Source organism: Podarcis cretensis, assembly GCF_951804945.1.
Source record: "Podarcis cretensis genome assembly, chromosome: 14".
Taxonomy (NCBI): domain Eukaryota; kingdom Metazoa; phylum Chordata; class Lepidosauria; order Squamata; family Lacertidae; genus Podarcis; species Podarcis cretensis.
This window is the reverse complement of record NC_137183.1, coordinates 34,462,536-34,485,115: the sequence shown is the minus strand read 5'-3', so window position 1 is coordinate 34,485,115 and position 22,580 is coordinate 34,462,536. Positions and strand designations below refer to the sequence as shown.

The 22,580-nt window shown below is 42.7% G+C and overlaps 1 protein-coding gene across 37 annotated transcripts in view; it reads left to right on the top strand.

The window, feature by feature from the left end:
- The window catches only part of RBFOX1 (RNA binding fox-1 homolog 1), a 1,485,186-nt gene that overhangs the window by 1,436,459 nt on the left and 26,147 nt on the right, over positions 1-22,580 (top strand). For 9 of the 37 annotated variants that reach the window (XM_079952553.1, XM_079952521.1, XM_079952523.1 and 6 more), the window contains one exon: positions 18,510-18,562. The exons of the other annotated variants lie outside the window; for them this stretch is intronic. In XM_079952553.1, coding sequence (XP_079808679.1) covers positions 18,510-18,562 — 53 coding nt within the window. The remainder of the gene's footprint in view (positions 1-18,509; positions 18,563-22,580) is intronic. 37 annotated transcript variants of the gene reach the window in all.

Here is a 22,580-nt window from a genome sequence, read left to right as displayed (position 1 = left end):
TCATACGGAGTGCAACTCAGTCAATCCTCATTTCATTTCCACAAAGGTGTGTCATTAGCATGTGGCGCCTAAAAGTATTTTCTCTGTGAGCTTGCAGCGCTGAAAAGGCTACTGGATCTTTGAGGGCAAAAGCTATAAATGGTAGCTCAACGTTATCTAGAGCCAAACAGGAAAAAGAATAGAAAAGGAAAATCCCCGTTAACCTTCAATTTGTCACTTGGCTCTCTGAAAATATTGATTCTGGGGTTTGAATACTTTTTTTTTCCTATGGAGGAACATTGTAGGGTTTGCATGGTGTCAGTATTCATAAAGGAATTGAACACCCTGAACATGCACAGAGTGGCTTCTGCAAATGTGCATTATAACCTGCCCCACCCTTAGGAACCTGCTATTGCACAGAGAGCACCACTGGTATCCTGAACAAATCAAGTCAAGCAAGGCCATCTGTGCTTCCTCTAGGAATGGGGTGGGGAACCTTTTCCCCCAGCCCAAGGGTCACCTTCCCTCTTGGACAATCTGCCGGGGGCCACATGTCTATGGTGACACCAGAGGCAAAAGTGGGTGAAGCAATGAATGTAAATTTTACCTTTCTGTAGTAGCTTTGTTTCTACACATACTCATGTACTCGTTTCTATCCTACATCCAGGCAGCAAGAGGCTTTGTCAGAGTTCATTGACACATTCTAGCCAGGCAGCCAAAAACACTTAATTAGGGTATGAAGCAAGACTGGTGAGGGGCATGGCCTGGGGAGACTCCAAAGACAAGATAGAGAGGCTTCCAGGGCTGTATTTGGCCCCTGGGCCTGACTTTTCCAAGCACTACTTTCAGATTGTCAATTTGCTTTTCAATCAGGCATCTAGCATAGAGACTACTCTTCAGGAGAAGCATGAAAAGAAGATATTTCTGAAGGATTCCTGGAAAAGGCTTTTGATCAATTGGAATGGCATAGTTTGATTTGAAACATGCTTGGGATTGCAGAGGTGTGACGGCATCTGTTTCACAAGAGACAGAGAATATGACCAGGAATAGTAAGAATTTCCATTTAGTTCACATTTAAAGGCAAGCCCACCTAATTTACACCTTTCTGAAACAAAACACAGACCAAAACATAGCTATCCTTTGATGTCTGTAATACAGTTCTCCACCCAAATTGTGTGTGCAAAAATGCACAGACTGGGGGACACCTCCATGGCATTTGCATTCAGGGTATGGTAGTGTGGTGCAGAATTGTTAGCCCTTGTTTGGTCAAGTATCTGCATTTATTAGAATGCAGTGACTTTACAATTCAGCTCTCCATTTTACATGAGTCAGCCTAATGCAGGAGCATTCCCATAGCCTTCCAGTTCCTTCCATATATTCCATTCCAAAGTGTTTTGAATGGCTTAGGTCTAGAGGGAAACTTCAGAGGCACTGAGCTTTGCCTGAAGCAAAATATCAAGCAGAATTTAGATGAAAGGAAGGAAGGAAGCAGGCAAGCAAGCTTAGTTTCACAAGAGGCAGTGATGGCCACCAACTTGGATGCCTTTAAAGGAGGATTGAACAAATTCATGGAGGATAAGGCTGTCAGTTGCTATGTTCTGCCTCCATGGTCAGAGGCAGTAATGCTTCTGAATGTCACTTGCTAGAAAACATAGGAGGGGGAGAGTGCTGTTGTGCTCGGGTGCTGCTTGTGGGTTTCCCAATGGGGCATCTGATTGGGCACTGTGAGGACATGATGTTGGACTAGACGGGTCATTGGCCTGATTTAGCTGGGTCTTCTTATGTTTAAGCTTTCCCATTCAGCTTCATCCATAAATTATTCTCATTTTTTTGAGGACATTTGAGTGCAAGGCCCCCAATGCCTCCAAATGCTGTGCTAGCAACAGCAGAATTTCCTGAGCAGCGTATTCAGCATTTTAAAGCAACTTTCAAATATTTTTGCTTTGCAAAAGTAGATTTATTGTTCTCTTTGGAAGCTGACCATCCAAATCATCAACCTTTTTTCAGGCCTCTGGGCACATGTGAATCTTTAAGCAAGTGCCATGAATGCAACCCCCTCTAGTCACTTCTTTCTCTTCTCCAGCCCCCACCCCGAGAGAGGGTGAGAGATTGCCACTTTCCCAAAGGATCTGGGGAAAAGTGAAATCCAGTAGAATTAACCTGAGCCTTAAAAAGCACATAGAACTGAAAGAGGAAATGGGAAAGAGTGCGACTCTTCCAACTTCCTCCTCCAGCTTTATGTACTTTTCAAGGGAGTAAAAGATCAATTTCACAGTCATAACCAAGGGACAGCAAGAGGGAGGATAATCCATAGACTTTGTGGGCAGAAGGGGAAGACCTCAAGGGCATGATTGTGCACATGACTGCCACAACAATGACCATTACTCCAAAGAATCACTTGAGACTTAATTTTAGCTAGTTTTGTCAAAACTCTTTTGACTTGCCTGCATTGCAGGGGGTTGGAGAAGATGACCCTCAGGATCCCAATTCTATGATTCCATGATTCCCTTGGAATTCCCCTGATGTTTTGTCTGAGGAGAAACTCTCAAGTTTAGAATTAGATTTAGGTGAAGACACTTAGCTAAATCAATTTTCATTGGCGTGGTGGGAATCAGGGGAAGTGGAAAGCTCAGGGTTGGGATGGAGGAGAAATTCAAGTCAGGTAGCACTTAAAGAGAAGTCTATCTAATCCACATTTCCTTTGGAACAACATGAAAGCCAAATCTTTCAAGGCAGTTCCCTAGCCAAGATATATGTACTGATATGTGTATATTGGGGTATAATGTGCATGAAAATAACTATACTAGTGAATATAATATACAGAGATTAATTTAACATACAGAAATGTGCATATCAGAAAATAATGTCACTAAAGTGCTGGCAAATGTTAGTGATTCACAATCCAATGTGAAAATGTGCAGAACTGAACTTAAATTTTCTCAGAGCAAATTCAGCCCCCCCCCCCCCACTTTGAACAAGCATAAACTGCCTTAGAACCCCCCAAATCGGCTCATCTCCTGGTCTAGTGACCCACTTCCTTTCCTCCCCTCCCTTCCTGATAATCCTTCCACCTGAGTGTCATTTGAGGGGCAGCTCTGACAAAGAGATGAGAAGTGTCTTAACAGTAACTTTTGGTCAGTGTGTACAAATATTCCCATCACAACAGTAGCTCATTTATGAGGATCTGGCTAAGAACACAATGAAATTTTGTCAAACCAAGCAGAATCAGGAAACAGTGCAATAGTTACACTCCCCTCCCAAATTATTATTTATGACAAAGTATCTCCAGCATGCTAAATTTTCAAATACCCTCTTTATGTATAATTAGGATCGCAAAACATCAGTCTTTTGCATAATCATAGGTATTTTAAGTGGATTTAGTTCGTTTTGAGTATTATGTAGCTTATTGGTTTTAAATGTGTGTGTCCCCAGCTGAATAAAGATTTGGGGGGGGGGTTTAGTTGCAAATCTATAAAAATTTAATTGCTTTTCTCTCTGGGGGACATTATAAAACTACTTTTAATAAGTAGCCTATGCAAATATGACTTTGAGGATATGAAACTTTATGCAAACATGGATACCTCAAACTATGTTTTAGTTGCAAACTGGTTGATTCGATTTATTAACTTCCTAATGTTTTTCCCCCCACTAAAAGAAAGATGGATTTTGCATCTGAATAAATTAGTTTATTCATTCCCTGTGGATATCCGTCCTTTTTAAATTGTAAGATGGGGGGTGGGGGGGAGAAATGAAAACACATAAGTCAATTACTAATTCTGCATTTAAGGAAATTCTAGTTTAAAAGAGTTTGTATCTCTTATTGCCAATTCTAACCCTCAGTTGGCATCATTTTCTAGAATTATTCTTTATCTGGTCACAAGAGTGAATTATTTCCCCTTTGGTCAGCTCTTACTATTTCGTAATTGTTTTCAATTTGAACAACTAGGGAAATACACACACATTTACAAATGTACACAAACCAGAAAAACAACAGCGTAAGATAGAAATATTTTTGTTTTAAAGAAATTAAAGAAATCCACAAGTAAATTATAACTTACTGTTGGGGTATAAGGTTGTAAACTTTTTTTTTTAAAAAATGAAATGGATAGAGGAATTGGGACTGGTTGGATAGTTAGGTAAAGGTAAAGGTACCCCTGCCCGTACGGGCCAGTCTTGACAGACTCTGGGGTTGTGCGCCCATCTCACTTAAGAGGCCAGGGGCCAGCGCTGTCCGGAGACACTTCCGGGTCACGTGGCCAGCGTGACATCGCTGCTCTGGCCAGAGCCAGAGCCGCACACGGAAACGCCGTTTACCTTCCCACTGGTAAGCGGTCCCTATTTATCTACTTGCACCCGGAGGTGCTTTCGAACTGCTAGGTTGGCAGGCGCTGGGACCGAGCAGCGGGAGCGCACCCCGCCGCAGGGATTCGAACCGCCAACCTTTCGATCGGCAAGTCCTAGGCGCTGAGGCTTTAACCCACAGCGCCACCTGCTGGTTATGTTAAATAATATTGATATCAGGGAATCCACGGTTATGAAACCACAGAATAATGGTTGCTTCCAATAGTTCCCTTGTTCATCAAGATCAGAAATGTTGTGTAACATTACATAGGACAAGAATAAAGACATGTCAAATAGATAACAAACTGTGAATGAAATGTAAATAGTTTTTTTTAATAAAAGGAGACATGCTGATACGTAACAACCCTCCAAAAAATGAAGTAAGCATTGCAGTTGATCCTCCACTGACATGGACAAAGCTTTTCTGCATATATGAAAAAATATTAAGCTTAGTATGAAGAAACCAAGTTTGCAAATTCCACTGTTTACCTTCCCACAAAATGACCCCCCACCCAAGAATAGATTGAGCAAATTGCAGGTATGGAGCAAAACAGTGTGCAAATGAAACTTATCCTTTTTAATGCAAACCACAGTCACATTTCACTTTGATACAGTGTCGTATATTTGTGCATTTGATATTTGCAACCAAACCAATAAATGTTTGTGTTGTAGGAGAGACTAGGGGCTGACTAACTTGCTACCTACTTGATGATACATATGAAATCAATTGTCATTGTGCCTGTCATCAAGTATTTCCAGCTTCACCAGCAAGTAATACAGCTAGGAAACCTACAGGCCTTCCCTATTCTCACAAGAAGACTGCTGTCACACACTATTAGAGTGTCAAGGCACACGCCAATCTCCAATTACACCAGCTTCTAGGGGTCTTCACACATTACACTCAATCTGTGTACACAATAATTCTGTGGTATATTCAATACAATATTTCGCATGCAACGTTCAACAAATGCAGAGTCTTTGTGTACGATAGCTGAGCTGTATACAGTCTTTCACAGAAACACTTGTGTATCTGTATAGATGGCTTGTACTTGTGTTCAGTTTAATGTGCAAAGAAGCCTCCTTTGGACAATAAGTGAGTGATGGCAGCTTCCTGCAATGGGAGGGTAAATAGTGGGTGGGGCACGCAGATGGAGGTTTAATTCCACTTGATTCCTTTCCAAGAGGTGAGTGTGTGAACTGGCCACCAAGTGTCCTGGGGAATCAGGTCAAAAGCTCTAATGTTGTTCTTCATGGTGTAGAACCTATCTCAGCATGGCAGTGGGGCATATCGTCATTTTGTCATTGCATGATCACTTGATGTGTTGCTAGAATGTATGTAACGCTGTTAACCAGATTCCAACAGATCCATCACATCGGCTCAGAGAATGGCTTGCTTGAAATGAGCCCCAAAGGCAGAACTTCACATTGACTGGCTATCTCCCCACCCACCACCCACCTTGTCCCTATTTGTGTATTATGATTTGATTTGTGGCATCTCAGGTTGAAATACTGAAATACTGACAATGTTCCTTTCTTGCATTTGAACACAAGGTCAATATGTGCGAGGTTGGGAGATGCAGGCAGTGATATAAGTGTGTGATATCTCATAAATAAGTCCTTAACCTGGAAGGAGATGGGTCTTTCTACATTAACTGCTTGCTAATTTTGTAAAATTCTGGTGGGAGTGGGAGTGTGTCCACAAGTGTGTGCAAGTAGCTATTTAAAAGTTCCTGGTCTATTCTGAACACAGGGAACATGAGAGAGGGTGTCCACACATGCCTCATGAAAGATTTTGCCAGTCAAATTTATAATAGCAGTAGAATTAACGTTGGCCTGTATGGATTTCTATAGGATGTTGTCCTCTTTATCCCAGTGTTGCAATACCGATTCTATACTTTATTTATCACATTTAGAGCATGCCTTTCTTCCATGATGGAGCTCAAGGCAGTGTTCAGAGGGTTGTCAGGTGATCTCCTATCTAGGAGATCTAAAACTAAAACTTGCTTCACTTTAACATGGGGGCTGTCTCATGTGTCTGAAAGCTATGTTCTGGGACGTCATCACATCTCCCATCCAGGCCCTGACCTTGATTCAGGAAAGCCACTGCATTGTAGGCCTCCAGACTCTTCCCTAGGACTTTGGCCCAAGAACTCTATGTGATGAGAGGAGATTCTCAGAAACCCTCCCATCAGCTAACACTGGCTATTGATAAGATGGCCAAAGTATCCCAGTTTAAAAGTCTAGAAGACAATATCCAATCCTAATTCAGATTACCATGTGCAATGTGATTCAGATATGGAAATTCTGCTCTTTGGCCAAAGAATACCTGCCAAAGTAGGTGAGCATAAGAGGTGCCCCCTTTTTCAGTTAATGAAAGTGACATAGAAAAATGCATTATATTAAGGAAAATTGCTTTGCGTCCTGATGACCAAATAAAGAGATGGACACGCAGGCTGGGGTTGAATGGGACCACTTTTATTCAGTGAGCACAAGATCAGCAGAGGGGGATAGCTATGAACTACAACTTTAGGCAAGCAAACACCTTTGCCTGTGGAAAACAGAGGCAAAGCTATCCAGCCTACCCACTTTCCAAGCCACAACTTGGAGGTGAGAAGGGAAGTGTTGCTGCATCACTCACACACACACCAGGACCCCATAGCTCCAAATGGATGATTCAGCTTGGTCTCAAAGGTGGCCCCTTTACCACCCCTAAGTCTCAGAGTTTAAAGAGTGAACCTCAGGGCCAGCCAGTCACCTTAAGAGGTGCCTAAAGGGTGCCAACAGGCTAAAAGAATCACTGAGCCAGATTAGCCTACTGAGCAACATGGCAGACCATATAACACCCCTAGTCCCACTATTCAGTGTAAAGTAGGTGAAAAACCAATCCATATTCCAAAATGTGGATAGGGAAAAATTCCTACTTGGCCCTCTAGCAGTGACCAGCATGCCAGACTGGGGGACAGGGAGGGAGGGTGCCACTGCCAGAGAAGAGACAGGTGGCCACCCTTTAAATAGGGCTCTAAAACATACCCTCCCCTGCCTCACAGCACTTTCAAATATGCCAATAGATGCCCTGCTGGTTGGAGCTTTGTCTCTTACAGGCAACATATGTGCCACACCAGTTGGTACCCCTGCAAACTGGTGGTGGAACAGGCTTTTAAAAATGTGTCCCAAAATGTGTATATTGGGAGAAATCCACACAAAAAAACACTGATGAGGACTTATTTCAGAAATAAAAAGATGACAAACTGATGTTGAAAAGTGGAGAAGTGAACTTCAGACTGGGGGAGGGGGTGAAAAAACTGAGAGACATCCCATCTCTGCTTAGAACCTAGTTTCTACAATTTTCAGAATCAAGTGGTAATTTTAATTTCCCCCTGGATTCTAACTCTTCAGATTGCAGGTGGGTGAACAAGGGACTTTACGTGTTCATTTGTTCCCCTGAGGAAAATAAATCTCCCACCCCATGCATACATGAAAATAAATGAGGGAACTATTTTAGTGTGGAGACTAGGCCAGGTTCAGATTCCTCCTTGGTGATGAAGCTCCCTGAACCAGTTGGTATCTCTCAACCTAACCTACCTCACAGGGGTGACATGATGGAGGGATGATGTCATGCTATGTTGGGGTCTTTGGAAGATAAACATGATAAGTGAACAAACAGACTCAAATATGCCAGAGCTACAAAAGAGGAACCATAAAATGAGTGCAAGTGGGAGCAGGCCAGGTGATATAATTGATGAGACTCACAGTAACTCAAGCACATGTAATATACACACATGTTCCTACAGTCGAAGGGTGGGATGAAAATAATGAATATAGCCTTAAATAAGTAAACAAATGCACTGCATTGCATATATACCATTGCAGCCTTCTCCACCCTGCTGCCCTCTGGAACAGCCCCCGCCAGCATGGCCAGTGGTCAGGGACGATAGGACTTGTAGTCCAACAACATCTGGAGAGCAACAGAACCATCCTTAGAGGAGAGCGCGCTCCTTCTGTTGCTGAAGTATGCCAAAGCAGAGCAATACATGTCTAGCCCAAGTCCAGTTAGCAAATCCACAACACAGAAATCTTCAGCAGAAAGAAATTAAGCAATAACAAAGGGGGCGTTCCTGAGCAGATGCTCAGGGCTTTTCTCTCTCCAGGAGCAACTGCAGCCTCTTAAATCCTCCACACTCTTGGAATGAAGAAGCAGAACTTAGAGACCTCCCACACAGCTGAATGCTCCAGAACCCCACCCGCACTTTAGAAATTAAGCACTTACTCTGTTACCAGGAGCACAGAACACATCCTTCCACACAACGGTGGGTGGAGGATAAGGCTATCAGTGGTTACCAGCAATGATGGCTATGCTCTATCTCCACAGTCAGAGGCAATAATGCACTGTGAAAGTTAGCCACTGTGAAAACAGGATGCTGGGCCACTGGCCCGATCCAGCAGGCTCTTCACAAACATGGAGTGAGGGTTTCAACTCCCCACCCCCCATTTCATTGCTATGCCATGTTTTCTTCAGCATTTTCCCATGGGCACATTTTCAGGGATTGCATGTCATTTGGTGGGGAGGAATGATAGGAGGAGCAATAGGTGTAACTCTTACAGAAGGCCACATTAGGACCACACCAAAATAACAGGTTTCTATGCACACATTTCCATCTAGCCAAGCAACAGCCACTGTCCCTACACCCAAAAGATGCCTTGGAGATGTAGCTGGAGTAAAGGTTATATTTATATACATATAAGCAGTTGGAGGAACTGCCCACCAACACTAAATCAAATAACTGGATTAAAATAAGTATGGACAAGGTAAATGTTTCCCAACTCTGGTAGGGTAATATCCGTCCAGTCATTTGGGCATGTGATACAGCCACACACTGCAGCTTCCCTGCTAAGGATGGGATGAAACAACACTCTCCTTGCTAGGTGAGCCTTAGGTATGAACCTGGGAAATGCACTCTGCCCCCGCTATGTGCATGTCAGGTCCAAAAGGGCAGTCTCCCAAACCCCACCAGGCATAACAACAACAACAGCAACAACAGGATAATCCCTGAAGGATGTCCTCAACCCAATAATACATCAGTTTATCTTCTATTATTCCCTCCCACTTACTTACCCACCTGTACAGAATGCCATAAATGGCTGGCAAACCCCACTACAACCAACTACAAATTAGTTCCAGCAGTGAGGAGTAAGCAAAAAGTAGAGGGATCATACAGCCAATCAAGGGATTCTCCCCTGCAAAAATTCCTACCCAGACCCTTCAGCAGGTGACAGCTAGGTGCAGAAAGTAGGGAAAGTCGGAGGAGGATCCAGCTTATCAGCCAGGCTTCCCACCCTTCTTAACTGCCCCTCATATGCTGTTGAGGGGCATGGGCTAGGGAAAGGGGTGTGTCATAAAGAGCAATCCTCAGTGGGCAAGCACATATTACATTACATTCAGGGTGTATTTACCCAGGGGTGCAAGGGGCGTGGGGCACCTGAGTGACAAATTCTATCTACCTGTTACAAAATAATAAATAATTTTGATCAAGCTAGAAAAACAAAATACATATATACCTAGGTATTACCGAAATGTATACCTACTGCTTCACTAAAGGACTTTCGACTTTGTGTGCTCATTTACCAAAGATGCACCACATCAGCATCAGACTCAATGATGGCGCTTGTCATTCCCAATGGTGCCATGCACACGAAATTAACTAAATTTGGGGATCTTTGCACCCCAGCGGCGCATATGCTAAAGACGGCTCTGATTACATTACATGCATCCAATGAAGTCAACTACAGACCACAAACTCTTGAGCTGTCACACATTTGTTAGTTTTAAGGGTGTCACAAGACTTCTTTGTTTACTCTGCAACAGACACAGCTACATCTCATAAATCTCAGTCTCTATTTTGTAAAACCTGCAACACAGGGTACTCGTTTAGGACATATCAGGAAAGGTGCTAGTTCTGTCTGTACATGGCAAATGCAGCACAGCTGCTCATAGAGCTTTGATCTTACAGTGACTGGGAATGTAGAGATAAATAAAGTAAATAACAGAAAGCTAGCCTCCTTTCCCCAGCCATATACGTAAAACCCAAGTTGCAAATAACTGTGGCACTATTTAATAGCCTTGATATTGAGATGAAGGATTTGGAAAAGAGAGACTAGGAAGGTCTTTTTTTAAAAAAAGAAAGAAAAAGAAATACACTGAAGCAGTTCTCCATCAATTATTGCAGATAATCCTACTAAGCCAGACACTAATGCAACTGGAATTTGCAGTAATAAAGAAATGGAATGTTTCAGGTGACAAAACATAAGTTAATTCAACAGAATTACTCACAGGGAATGTACATCATGCATTATTCTTATAGACCCAGAATGGCTATCAAGAAGGGGATGCCAAATCAGCATTTGCATAAAACAGACACTGTTTCTTGCATTCAGATTTGGTAAAAAAAATAAATGAGAGAGTTGGTCCTGCAAGCCTAAATACTTTATGGAAGGCAAAGTTGGGAAAAGGTATATATTTTCTGCATTACACTTTATTGCACTTTATGTTTGTACACACACACACACACAGAGAGAGAGAGCTATAGAGCTATTTCCTATATATATTCGGGCAGTTGTTAAAGTTATGTTGGCGGGATTTTGAATACCCATTATCTTGGGTGTACAGCCAACAGCAGGATTGTTTGCATGTCCACATGTCCTATAGACGTGAACTTTTGACATGGAATTCTCTCCCTACATAGCACTCTTTGTGATGAATGCTCAGCAGCGTGTTATCAGGTGGCTGTAGACACCACAACCATCCTGTATACACAAGATAAGATATTCTATAAGACAAGTATTGAAAGGCAGGAGAGAACACCTAGCATGAAGAGCAGGTATATCTTCTGAAGTGGCAGAGAGCATTCAGTTTCCCCCTCCATCTATATATGTACCAAGCAATTTAATTATTTATTTAAGGCCTGTGCAATAAAATATCCATGCAAAGAAGGGGAAACTGAATCTATACATTACATACACGTGCACAGTGGTGGTCGATACCCAATGGGACTGGTGGGGTGGGAGCCCAAACAGTAGGTGGCACCAGAGCCAATGACAGGCAGAGACAACTAATTCTAGATCTGTCCCCATCTTCCTCCTCCCTGATGCATTCTACAAGGGGAAACAGTGAGACAGAGGAAGTTATCAGGCAGTGCCACCCCTTGGACTGCTTGCAAGTTGGAAGGCAGGTGGGGGCTGGCTGAAGGCAGGTTGAAGTTGGTGGGGCAATGCCCCATTTGTTTTATTGGACTATTCATACCTCCAGACCATTCTCTAGGTCAAAAGCAAAGATGGGGATGTTGCAGGCCTTCAACTCCCATCAGCCCCAGCTAGCTTGAAAATAGAGATTATGAGACTTGTAGTCCAGCCATATTCAGAAGGTCACATACTCCGGATCAGTGTGATAAATTAGCATTAATAACAGCCAGCCAGGTGTGTGGCTTACAAAATACAACATATTTCCCATGTATATCAACCCACCAGGAGCAGGATGCACTTCTTGACTGTGACACCTGTGTAAAGCTAAAGATAAAGGGACCCCTGACCATTAGGTGCAGTCGTGACCAATTTTGGGGTTGCGGTACTCATCTCGCTTTATTGGCCAAGGGAGCTGGCGTACAGCTTCCGGGTCATGTGGCCAGCACGACTAAGCTGCTTCTGGCGATCCAAAGCAGCACACGGAAACACCATTTACCTTCCCACCGGAGTGGTACCTATTTATCTACTTGCACTTCGACCTGCTTTCGAACTGCTAGGTTGGCAAGAGCTGGGACCGAGCAACGGGAGCTCACCCCGTCGCGGGGATTCGAACCGCCGACCTTCTGATCGGCAAGTCCTAGGCTCTGTGCTGTAACCCACAGCGCCACCCGTGTCCCTGACACCTGTGTAGGACTCCACACAAAAAAGGTGTTGAGGTCTTTTCAGGTATCTGCAAAGGCATAAGACATGTCCTTGGTGTTAAGCCATTGACTTGTTGGGATACAGGCTATGCAGGATTGGCCTACTGGATTGTGGGTTTTGTTTTTTGGCCCTAGGGCCAAATCGCCTTCTGGGCACCACATGCCAGTGGTGAGTGGGACCAGAGACCAAAGTAGGTGGAGCAACATATGCAATTTGTACAGTAGGCTTATTTATACATACTCACACACCCCTCTGTATCCTCAATCCAGAGGGGGATCAGGGCATTCAAGGACACATTCTATCCAGGGAAATACATTCAATGGGGGTGTGAAGCAGTGGTGTGGTGACAGACGCAGATTTAGGAGAGTGCAACTAGTTCAGTTTCGCTGGGCACCAGACCCCCAGGGGCACCGCAACTATTATGTAGAATGGAAGGCAAGAAGTGGGGGTACCAAGGTCTGCCACCTAGGGCTAGGTGGAGATGATTGGAGGGTTCCATTTAGTCCCTAGGACTGTGGTGCCTTTACCTGTTATTTAAAGAATTTTTACCTTGCTCTGCAGCCACAATAAGCTCCCAGAGCAACTTTCAGATCACTTACAAGCATGACAGTTTCTGTCCTCAGGTTTAAGTCAACACCCAAAATGATGGGGGGGGGGGGGACGACAAGACAACGTGTTAGAGCTGTGATTTCACTGAGATGTATGTTTTTTTCACACCAGGTCATTTTTTGTTTTGTTACAACCTGCTCATCAGGTTTTAGCTTGGTTTTAGTCATTGGTAAGAGGTCTGGTTCCAGGAGTTGTGTGGGGCCTATTGGGCCTTCGGTACTTGACCAGCACCTTTTTCTTTTTGCAAACTATTTTAACCCAGTTGTTGTTTCTAAAGGCCTTTAGTTATTCTGAAGTTGCAATGTGAACTTAAATGATACTTTTATGCATTCATTTTCCTTTTTTTAAACAAACAAATCAAAGCACAGAGCCAGTTTCGGCTTGCTCTAGGGATGGATGCATCTTCCCATATCCACCCCTTGTCCTTTTTTGTGCTGTTCATTTATTTTTAAATGAATCCTAAAAAGTCCCATCAGGTCTGCTGAAATGAAATATATATATTTAGGAATTGGTCCAAGGACTGCCTTTTTTTATTTAATCATTTTACAACTGCTTGGAGCAGGTACTAACTACCATGTCATTGGAATGCCACCAGGGACATTGTACAGAAAAAAGATGACTGCTCTTGTAGGTACATGGTGGTAGCAGCCATCTTTTCTCTGGTACAATAGTTAGCTAATTTGGACTACAGGCCATAAACATCTGATACAGTAGAGGGCTATTGAAGCAAGCCCATCAGAGAAACAACACAATATACATGCTTGCTGATTGTACTAAGAAAAAGAAGAATATGAGCAACTTTATAATATGGACAATTTTGACTTAGAACTCATCCTCCCTTTAACAATTGTGTCCTAGTTTTGATGGCCAAAGTGAGGGGCATGGTCATAGTTCCTGTAACCTTGGGGTTAGGATCTGCCATTAAACTTGACACACAAAATTCAACTTGAGTTTCCCAAGTGTAAAGAGACTACTAGGGAGATATCCCAATGAAAATTGCAATATAGAAGAACATAAGCTAATGTTCCAATTGACCTTTCTCTCTACCATTCCCCAGGAAGGGACAACAGGTTATGATGTGTGGTTTGTGCTGGGAACATTTTAGAAGAGATTTTTACCACATTGACACAGTGAAATTACTGGCTGCTCTAATTACAGATAGGTAGCCGTGTTGGTCTGCCATAGTCAAAACAAAATAAAAAAATTCCTTCCAGTAGCACCTTAAAGACCAACTAAGTTAGTACTTGGTATGAGCTTTCGTGTGCATGCACACTTCTTCAGATACACTTCTTCAGTGTATCTGAAGAAGTGTGCATGCACATGAAAGCTCATACCAAGTACTAACTTAGTTGGTCTTTAAGGTGCTACTGGCTGCTCTAAGAAGCTGTAAAATGTTTTTGTTTTGTTTTAAAAAGGGAAATCGGCTTCTTATGAGCCGCTGCCCTCACCACTTGTTCACCCTTCCAAGTTATATAGAAGGTGGACATACACAGGTAGAATTTAGTGGTTCATCTGTGGCTCTACCTATGCTGGAATGGACTGAGATCTCAACAGAATTCATTGTGATTCTGTCCTGATTTCAGTAGTTGCCATGAGACTATCTACTTCTGTGGACATACACAAAAGCTTCCTGTGCCAATGTGGATCAGATTGGTCTAATGGGCAGGCCAACCTAGGCCCATTGTGTTGCAGATATCTCCAGAACTTCCAGGATTCCTTCTGGAACATAATGCACTCTAGATAGATAGAGTCGAGTAGCACCTTCGAGACCAACTAAGTTTGTTCTTTGTTTAAGCTTTCGTGTGCATGCACACTTCTTCAGATACACAGATATCTGATACCAAGATACCAAGAACAAACTTAGTTGGTCTCTAAGGTGATACTGGACATTTTTTTTAATTTTAAAAAAATATTTATTTCGACTGCGTCAGACCAACACAGCTACCTACCTGAATCTAGAATAGATTTGACAGCAGAACTAGCACTTCTAGAGCTTGCACTTGTTTTCCACGTAGGGTTCTGGGCAGTCTTCTGTGATGCATATGTCAGTGTGGGGTGGGGCCAGAGGCAAAGTGGGTAGAGTAGCACAGGCAATTTTTTACCTTTCTACAAGAGGCTAGTTTCTACATACACTTGCCTACCCCTCTCTATCCTGCATCCAGGCAAGGAAGAGACTACCAGGGCTCAATGACATATTCCAGCCATACAAAAGTATTTCAGGTGTGAAGAAGGGCCAGTGGAAGTTGTGGCCTGGAGAGAGTTCCAAGGGCCAGATGAGAGGCCTGGGGGGCTGCATCTGGGGCCTGGGCCTGAGGTTCCCCATCCCAGTTCCAGAAGATGGTCCCCTTCCAGAAGGTGCATTCTAAAAGAGGGAGATGGAGTGAACATTCAGTGAAAAGCCATCACTTTTAAAGTAGTATAATAGTGCTGTAAAGATAAACTGTGGATGTGGCTTAACACAGTTACATCTCTAGAAATGGGTTTTATATAAATCTTTGCCTGTGTCTTTTGTAAAGCCTACGATACAGCAGGCAGCAGAGGATCAAGACAGAGAAAGTCCAGTTAGAAGTTGTCATTTAAATAGGAAAAACAGGACCTTGGATAGCTCCAAGTGAGCCTGGTTTACTGCCCTTCCTTCTCATGTAACTGTAGGAAGATGTTATCCCAGAAGGGAGCTAAATGGAACTAAAGCCTTTTGTAAGCTGACAAGACCTACAACAAACATTTTCTGGATGGAAACAGAACGATTCTGTCCATCTCAACCATACAGAATAACACATTTGATAATCCAAAGCACAATACTACTTGCTATAAGACAAGACAGTTTGAGGGAGTTCTCCATCACTTTTCCAGATTATTGCTTGCTGTGCAATATTTCCCACACGCCTTGTCAAGTACAAAACAGCTGCCTGGGCATGTGTGATAAAGTGTCTCTATGACTACTTTGACACATGGCCAGCTATAACAAGTTTGGGATTTGCCGCTCGCCAAAAGCTTTCTTGCATGTTTATCAGCCCAGAACAAAATGCCAGGGATCCTTGGATACCTGGATTTGATTTCCACCTTATATAAATTTTACACCAATCAATCAAATTCTTAAATAATGTGTGCTGACTGTGATCAACAAGTACTTAGATACACTCTAAATGGACCCAACAATATGGAGAGTGGGATAGAAATTTTATGGCACTAAGGTAAACATATGCCAACATACGACTCATATGGCGTCCTGTTCCTTGGGTGCTTGAGGCTCAAGGAAGAAGTAGGCAGCATCCAGAGAAGTAATGTTATAATAGGAAAGGGCAGATCAAATGGGTAATGTCCAGTCAAAGTCAGAAAAATCAGGACATGGCAGGCAAAGGAAGATCAATGCAGGGAAAGTCCAGTTAGAAGCTGTGCAAGTGAGCCCCTCTGAAGGCTGCTCTCTCTCACTGAAGTAACAGCAGAAAGATGTTGTCCCAGCAGGGAGCTAAAGAAAACTAAAGCTTTATGTAGGCTAACAAGACCTGCACTGTGGTTGACTCCACCTCTCTAGAGAAGCTGTCTGTCTTATCAAAAGGCCTTCATCTGATTTTGCAGTCTTTGACTTCTGTGAGGCTGAGGTGGGGTGGGGAGGTACTGCAAAGGACTCATATTCTACGGATAGTGGTAGGCCTTTGCCCTCTGGCTGGAAGGGATATTGACAGTTCACAACCATCCAAGTCCTCTTTAATGCACTGCAAGGTCCCAGGGTCATGCCAAGCAGTTTTCCGGTTCCAGTGTTCAATCCATCAGTTCATTAAGCTGAAGTACTTGGATTCATGTGACCATGAGAGGTTGCTTACAAGTATAGCTCCTCTTCAATTCACACATGATAAACCCTGCCACTTTGCAAATTTCATCACGCATGCTGCCTCTGATAATGTTAAATAAATAAATAAATAAATAAATAAATAAGCACAAGCTTCAACCCAGCTTGTACCTGTCAACAGTTAACATGCCATCCTCTTACTGTTGTCCAAAATCATCCATAGCTTAAATAGCATTTATTCCTATGGTGCTGTCATTGCACTTGCACTCAGTACTCAGGCCAGGCAATAATACAATGTATTAAAGTGCATTGGTGCTGTGTGGCATGAATTGTGGTCCCAAACTTGCCCATGCATGCCTGTACTACACAGAGCCTGATACAGTGTATGCAAACATGGACTGGTCTTGGCATAGCATGGTCAACTGCCATCTCTTTCCTGTTCCATAGTAATAATTTGGGTATATTCCAGTCCTTTTCCCACAGCACACAAAGCCCTAAGTTGCAGTCCATGATCAGAGCAATCCCACCAATTTTAATAAGATTGGGGGTAACTGGCTTGGGGGGTGCATTACAATTAGCTGAAAAAGAATTGGAGTACTTTTGCTTAACTGGATTGAGGATATCTGTGACAGACACTTACCAACCACCCAGGTAGCATCTCACCTGCCTTTTTCTTTAATTGCTTTTATGGAGCATGAGACCGGCTTCTATGTTGCAGTGGGTTTAGGACCAATCTTATGTGTGGTTACTGGCACTGTGGTGTCTCCTTAGCGCTGTGGCTGAGCAACCGCTGTTCATTCCAATGGTGCTTGCACAGTATCCCTAGGCTGTCGTGCATGGTGTGTTGAGTGTGCCCTTGATTTACACACTTTACTTCTGCTAGCCTTCCAATGGAATGATTGCATGAGTAAATGAGGCATGATGGTTTGAGCCAGATTATGGATATGTGGTCTTCCCTTTTTATTATTATTTTCATTATTTCTTTATTCAAAGCAGTTAAAATGTTCTTAGCTTTGTCCCCTTCTTTGCAACACACTTTAAGAAAGTAGATCAAAAGATCTGGGCAGGCAAAGGTTTGGGGTCACTTAGTATTCTGTTGTGACTAATTTATATCAGTGCTGAAATGATGTATTGCACGTGATGGGAACTTCTGGCCCTCCAGATGTTGATGAACTACAACTCCCATTCCTGGCCATTGATTTTGCTTTTAGGACTGATAATAGCTGTAGTTTCACAACATCTGGAGGGCCAAAGATTCACTACATCTGGTGTATTAGAATCATGTATTATGTCATAAATGTTTTTGGTGGGTGGGATACTGAAACCATTATTTTCATACTGACATTGGAGCTGTGTGGTATGAATTGTGGTCCAAAATGTCCCAGGTTTTTACTTTCAGTGCTGGTTTTTGCTGTTAGTTTTACTAGATTATCCCCCCCCCCCAATAAGAACAACAATAAGAAGGAAGAAAAGGGTGCTATAACCAACATTGTTTGCCTTAATTTAGTTTATACATTACTATAAATGTAGCTCCATTTACAAAAGGGAAAGTGTGAAGTATAATTCAGCATGAGCACTTTTGCAATGCTAAAACCGACATCCCCAATGCCCTAGTCTTGTGTACCGTCCATTTTCCAGCGTCACCATTATGCTATTGAAAGGGACCTAGCATGTCAATCTTGTGACCCTTAGAAACTCTCAAGTAACAGGAAATGCCAACACTCCTCCTCTCTGCATTCATTAAAATTAAGCACCTCCCCCCCCTTAACCCATCTGTAAACATAAAGTCAATCGGCAGCTAGGAGCTTTCCCAGTCAGCAAGCAGTATTGTGAATTTTATCTTCTCTTGCAGAAATCAATTCGTCTTCGTTGCAACAGATGAAATTTCTTGTAACACCTCTGCAGGTAACAATCATTGATACTTCTTGATGCATCCATCCGAGTCTCAATATCCTTTTACACATGACACAGTTAATCACTAGAGAAAGCCAAGTAAAGCCCATAAGATAAATCTTTGGAATAGCTTCCCTCAGTCACAGCGCAAAGCCTCTAGGCTCTGGCGTAGGAAACACATTAGGTTATTCTGCTGACGTTTGATGTTTTGTTTCACGATTACATGATCTAGGAAAGTAATAGTTATTCTGAAGTTTCTTTTTTTAAAAAACAGCTGTGCAAGGTGGAGAAAAAGCAAGATCCCAAGTTGGAAACACAATTAAAGGCCCTGGGTCTAATCCTAGGAAAAACAACACCCCTATTGCAGCCAACTGGACTTCAGTTAGTCAAACCTGGTTGCACATGTTTGTGCTGGTGGGATTCCCACTGACTGCCACACCCAGCTGGTATAGTAACCATTGAACCTGGAGCTTCACCAAAAATTCATCAAGGCTACCATCCATGTGAGTCTTTCTGCCAATGTGTTTCTACCACACCCAAGTGAATCCCAGGCCCCTCAGAGGTGCCTCACTTTCATGTTACCTCATAAACACACCTTTGGGACTAACCTTGAAGAATAAAATTTCACATGAAGCTGAACTGGCCACAACAACACTAGTTGTGTGCATTCATAAGTGGGCCTAAGTCCCACTATGTTGTTTTTCAGTGAGACAACTAACGTTTACTTGATTTAGTTCAATTTGTCATTGGGGATGCCCATACTCTGTGAAGGTTTTCTTTCCTTCTTTTTTCCCCCTCTTCCTATTTCTCACCTTTGTTTTTAAATCCACCCCTACTTGAACTCTCTCCACTGCTTCTCTCTAACCAAGATTGGTTGGGAGCAGCAGCACATAAAAACTAGCTGCAGTTTCTTTTAAAGGCACAAGCTATTTTTAAGCTACTTTTTAAAAACTAAGGAGAGATTTCAAAGCAGCTTGGGGATTCTATTGATCTTGGGGTTTAGCTACTTTAGTGGTTCCAGAACACCTACAGAGAATCTGGAAGAGCATATATTGTGTACCTGTCCCCTTCAACAGCACCCACAGGGTGTGTCTGGACATGGAAAGTTTGGCAGAACCAGACTTCTCCCACACTTTGAAAACCCAGTGATATTTTATAGCCAGGTGAGCAGTTCCCCTTTCCCCAGATCCAAATACTGGGAGGGATTTGGATTTGAACAATACTATAATGAAAAGCCTAAGTGCTCCTTCTCCCCCTTGCTTAACTCCTGACCATGATTGCCTTCCACTATTTGTGGTTTTTTGTGGTGTTTTTTGTGGGGGGGGGAGGGAGAATTGTGCTGCTTGGAAAGGGAAGGGTTAAAGTGATAGAGTCAGTTGCTGGAGCAGAGCAGAGAGATGAAACACGGAATAGGCAATAGAGCAATACAAGTCATATCTGTCCACCCCCACCCAAATCTACTGAACAGATGCACAATAGGCTATCTTCATCTGTCTGCTTCATTGTGTAAAAAAAAAAAAAAAGAGTTGGCATTAATTTCATAAATTTATGAAGTTAAAAGAAAGCAGGACCTGAACAGTGAAAACAAAGGAGCAGAGAAGAGTGCTTTGTGCATGATGCCATGCAGATGCTCTATAAAAACAAAAACATTGTAAACACACAGTTTTGCTTTCTGAAGCCCCTCAAAACCCTGCTTGCTTCACCCCCCCCAAAAGTAAAACCATGGAATAATATAGTAGAGTTTACTGGGGTCCTGCAATACTTCCACTATAGTCATTTACTATGAAATGGCCATTGTTCATTATCATGATGTAGGAGCACATTCCAGCTCAGACAGTGGAACATCCCTAATCAAGCCTAGCACAACTAAGTATATATTTACTGTACACATTAACAGTGCAATCCTAGACATGCGTATCCATGCATAGTTCAGTGGAACTTACTCCTAGATAATTGATGGAACTATCTGCCCTCCCACTTTCTCAAACAGAACAAATGTTTGTTATTTTTATACAGTAGATTTAAGAATGCTGTTGAGGGTCCCTATCCAAACCACAATATCCAAGTTTGAACTGCTGTTTTAAGTCAGGTGGGGGGGGTGTCAACCTGGTGCCCTCCAGGTGTTGCTGGACTCCAAGCAACACCAACCTAGCCAATGGTGAAGGATTCTAGCAGCATCTGCAGGGTCACAAATGACCCCACCCCTCTTGTATGTGCTTCTACTATATTACGATTAATGCTCAGTTGGTGGTATTTCAATGCTGAATTACTACAGGGAAGGGGATTGCAATGTTTTTTTGGGGCTTCCTAAACATGACTGTGCAAGTTATTCAGAAGTAGATCATATTACTTCTGTCCTCATGAGAAGAAGCAATTGATAGGGAAGGGAAGGGCCATAGCTGAGTGGTAGAGCATCTGTTTTGCATACAGAAGGTCTCAGGTTCAATCTCTGGAATCTCCAAGGCTGGGAGAGACTCACTGTCTGAAATCCTAGACAGTCACTGCCGTCCATGTAGACAATACTGAGTTAGATGGAGTAACAGTCTCTGATTTGTTTTAAGTTAGCTTCCTATGTTCCCATGAGTAGTAGAGCACCCTTTTCATCAAGCCAGGTTTCTTTTTGTGTGATAGCCATTAAATTCTTCCTCAGTTTGGAGGAGGAACAGCAGCAGATCTATCCTCACTGAAGCATAAAAGTGCTAATCAGAGGCTGTGTGACCATCTGTCAGGAATGCCTGCAGCTGTATCCTGAACTGAGCAAGAGGTTGGACTAGATGCCTTCAAGTCCCTCCCATCCCTGTGAATCAATGAAAGAAATTCAGGATGGTCAATGCATAGTTAAAACTGTGGAATTCTCTCCCACAAGAGGCAGTGATGGCCACCAACTTGGATGGCTTTAAAAGTGGATTAGAAGGAGAATGCTATTGGCGGCAGCTAGCTATGATGGCTACATTTTACCTCCACTATGAAGTATGCCTTTGAATACAAGTTTCTGAAAACTGCAGGTGGGGAGAGTTGCTGTTGCACTCAGGCCCTGCTTTCCACATGCATTTGGTTGGCCACTGTGAGAAGAGGGTGCTGGACTAGATGGGTCACTGGTCTGATCCAGCCGCCAGACCTTTCTTATGTTCTTATATACAGAAATGAAGTCCTTTATGACTTTACTACTGAAGACAGTGTGGTGAAAGCTTAGCATTGTAGCCAAGTAAGTTCTACTCAGTGTAGACCCATTGAAAATTAATGGACAAGGCTGATTTTCATTAATTAGAATTGATGGATCTACTCTGAATAGAATTTATTTGGATATATCCCATCATGACATTGGAAGCAGAGCATTAATTTAAACTAGTGTACAGTTTCAGAATGAACATGCTCTGCACTGTAGCCTGTTCAGCTGCCTGTGCTCCCTTTACTCCATGGCTCCAGGGTGTGGAAGTTAATGGAGCTCAGAAGACACTACATGACTGGAGCTGGATTATATTTGATGTTACCTGAAGATGAGACTTGGTAAACTACCAAAAGAACTACCTTCCTGGACAGGAGCACAAAGGACCCATTAAATGATAAAATTTGCTCCCACAAGAAGTAGTGATGGCCACCAACTTGGACAGCTTTAAGAAAGAGGCATAATCATGGCTAGCAATGGCTACTAGCCACAATGGCTATGTACTGTCTACACTATCAGAGGCAGGATGCCTCTGAAGACCAGTTGCTGGGAATCACAAGTGGGAAGAGCACTGCTGTTGAATTCAGTTCCTCTCACATGCTTCCAGCCAGACATCTTTATTCCCAAAGCATGAAAATTTGAGAAGTCAATATACAATGGAGGGTGAAAGAAAACAACCATCTTGTTTTGTGAATGTACCTTTTCACATTCTTCACTTGGGAACAGCTCTGGTTGATCTTCCAGTATAGAGAACATAGTGTGTAGCACTTTATGAGTTTGAACTTTCTAGAAGAGTGGAAGGATATAGTTATAGCTCCTTGTTTTTTCTTATTTTTTTAAACATAGCTAAGCATTATTACTGGC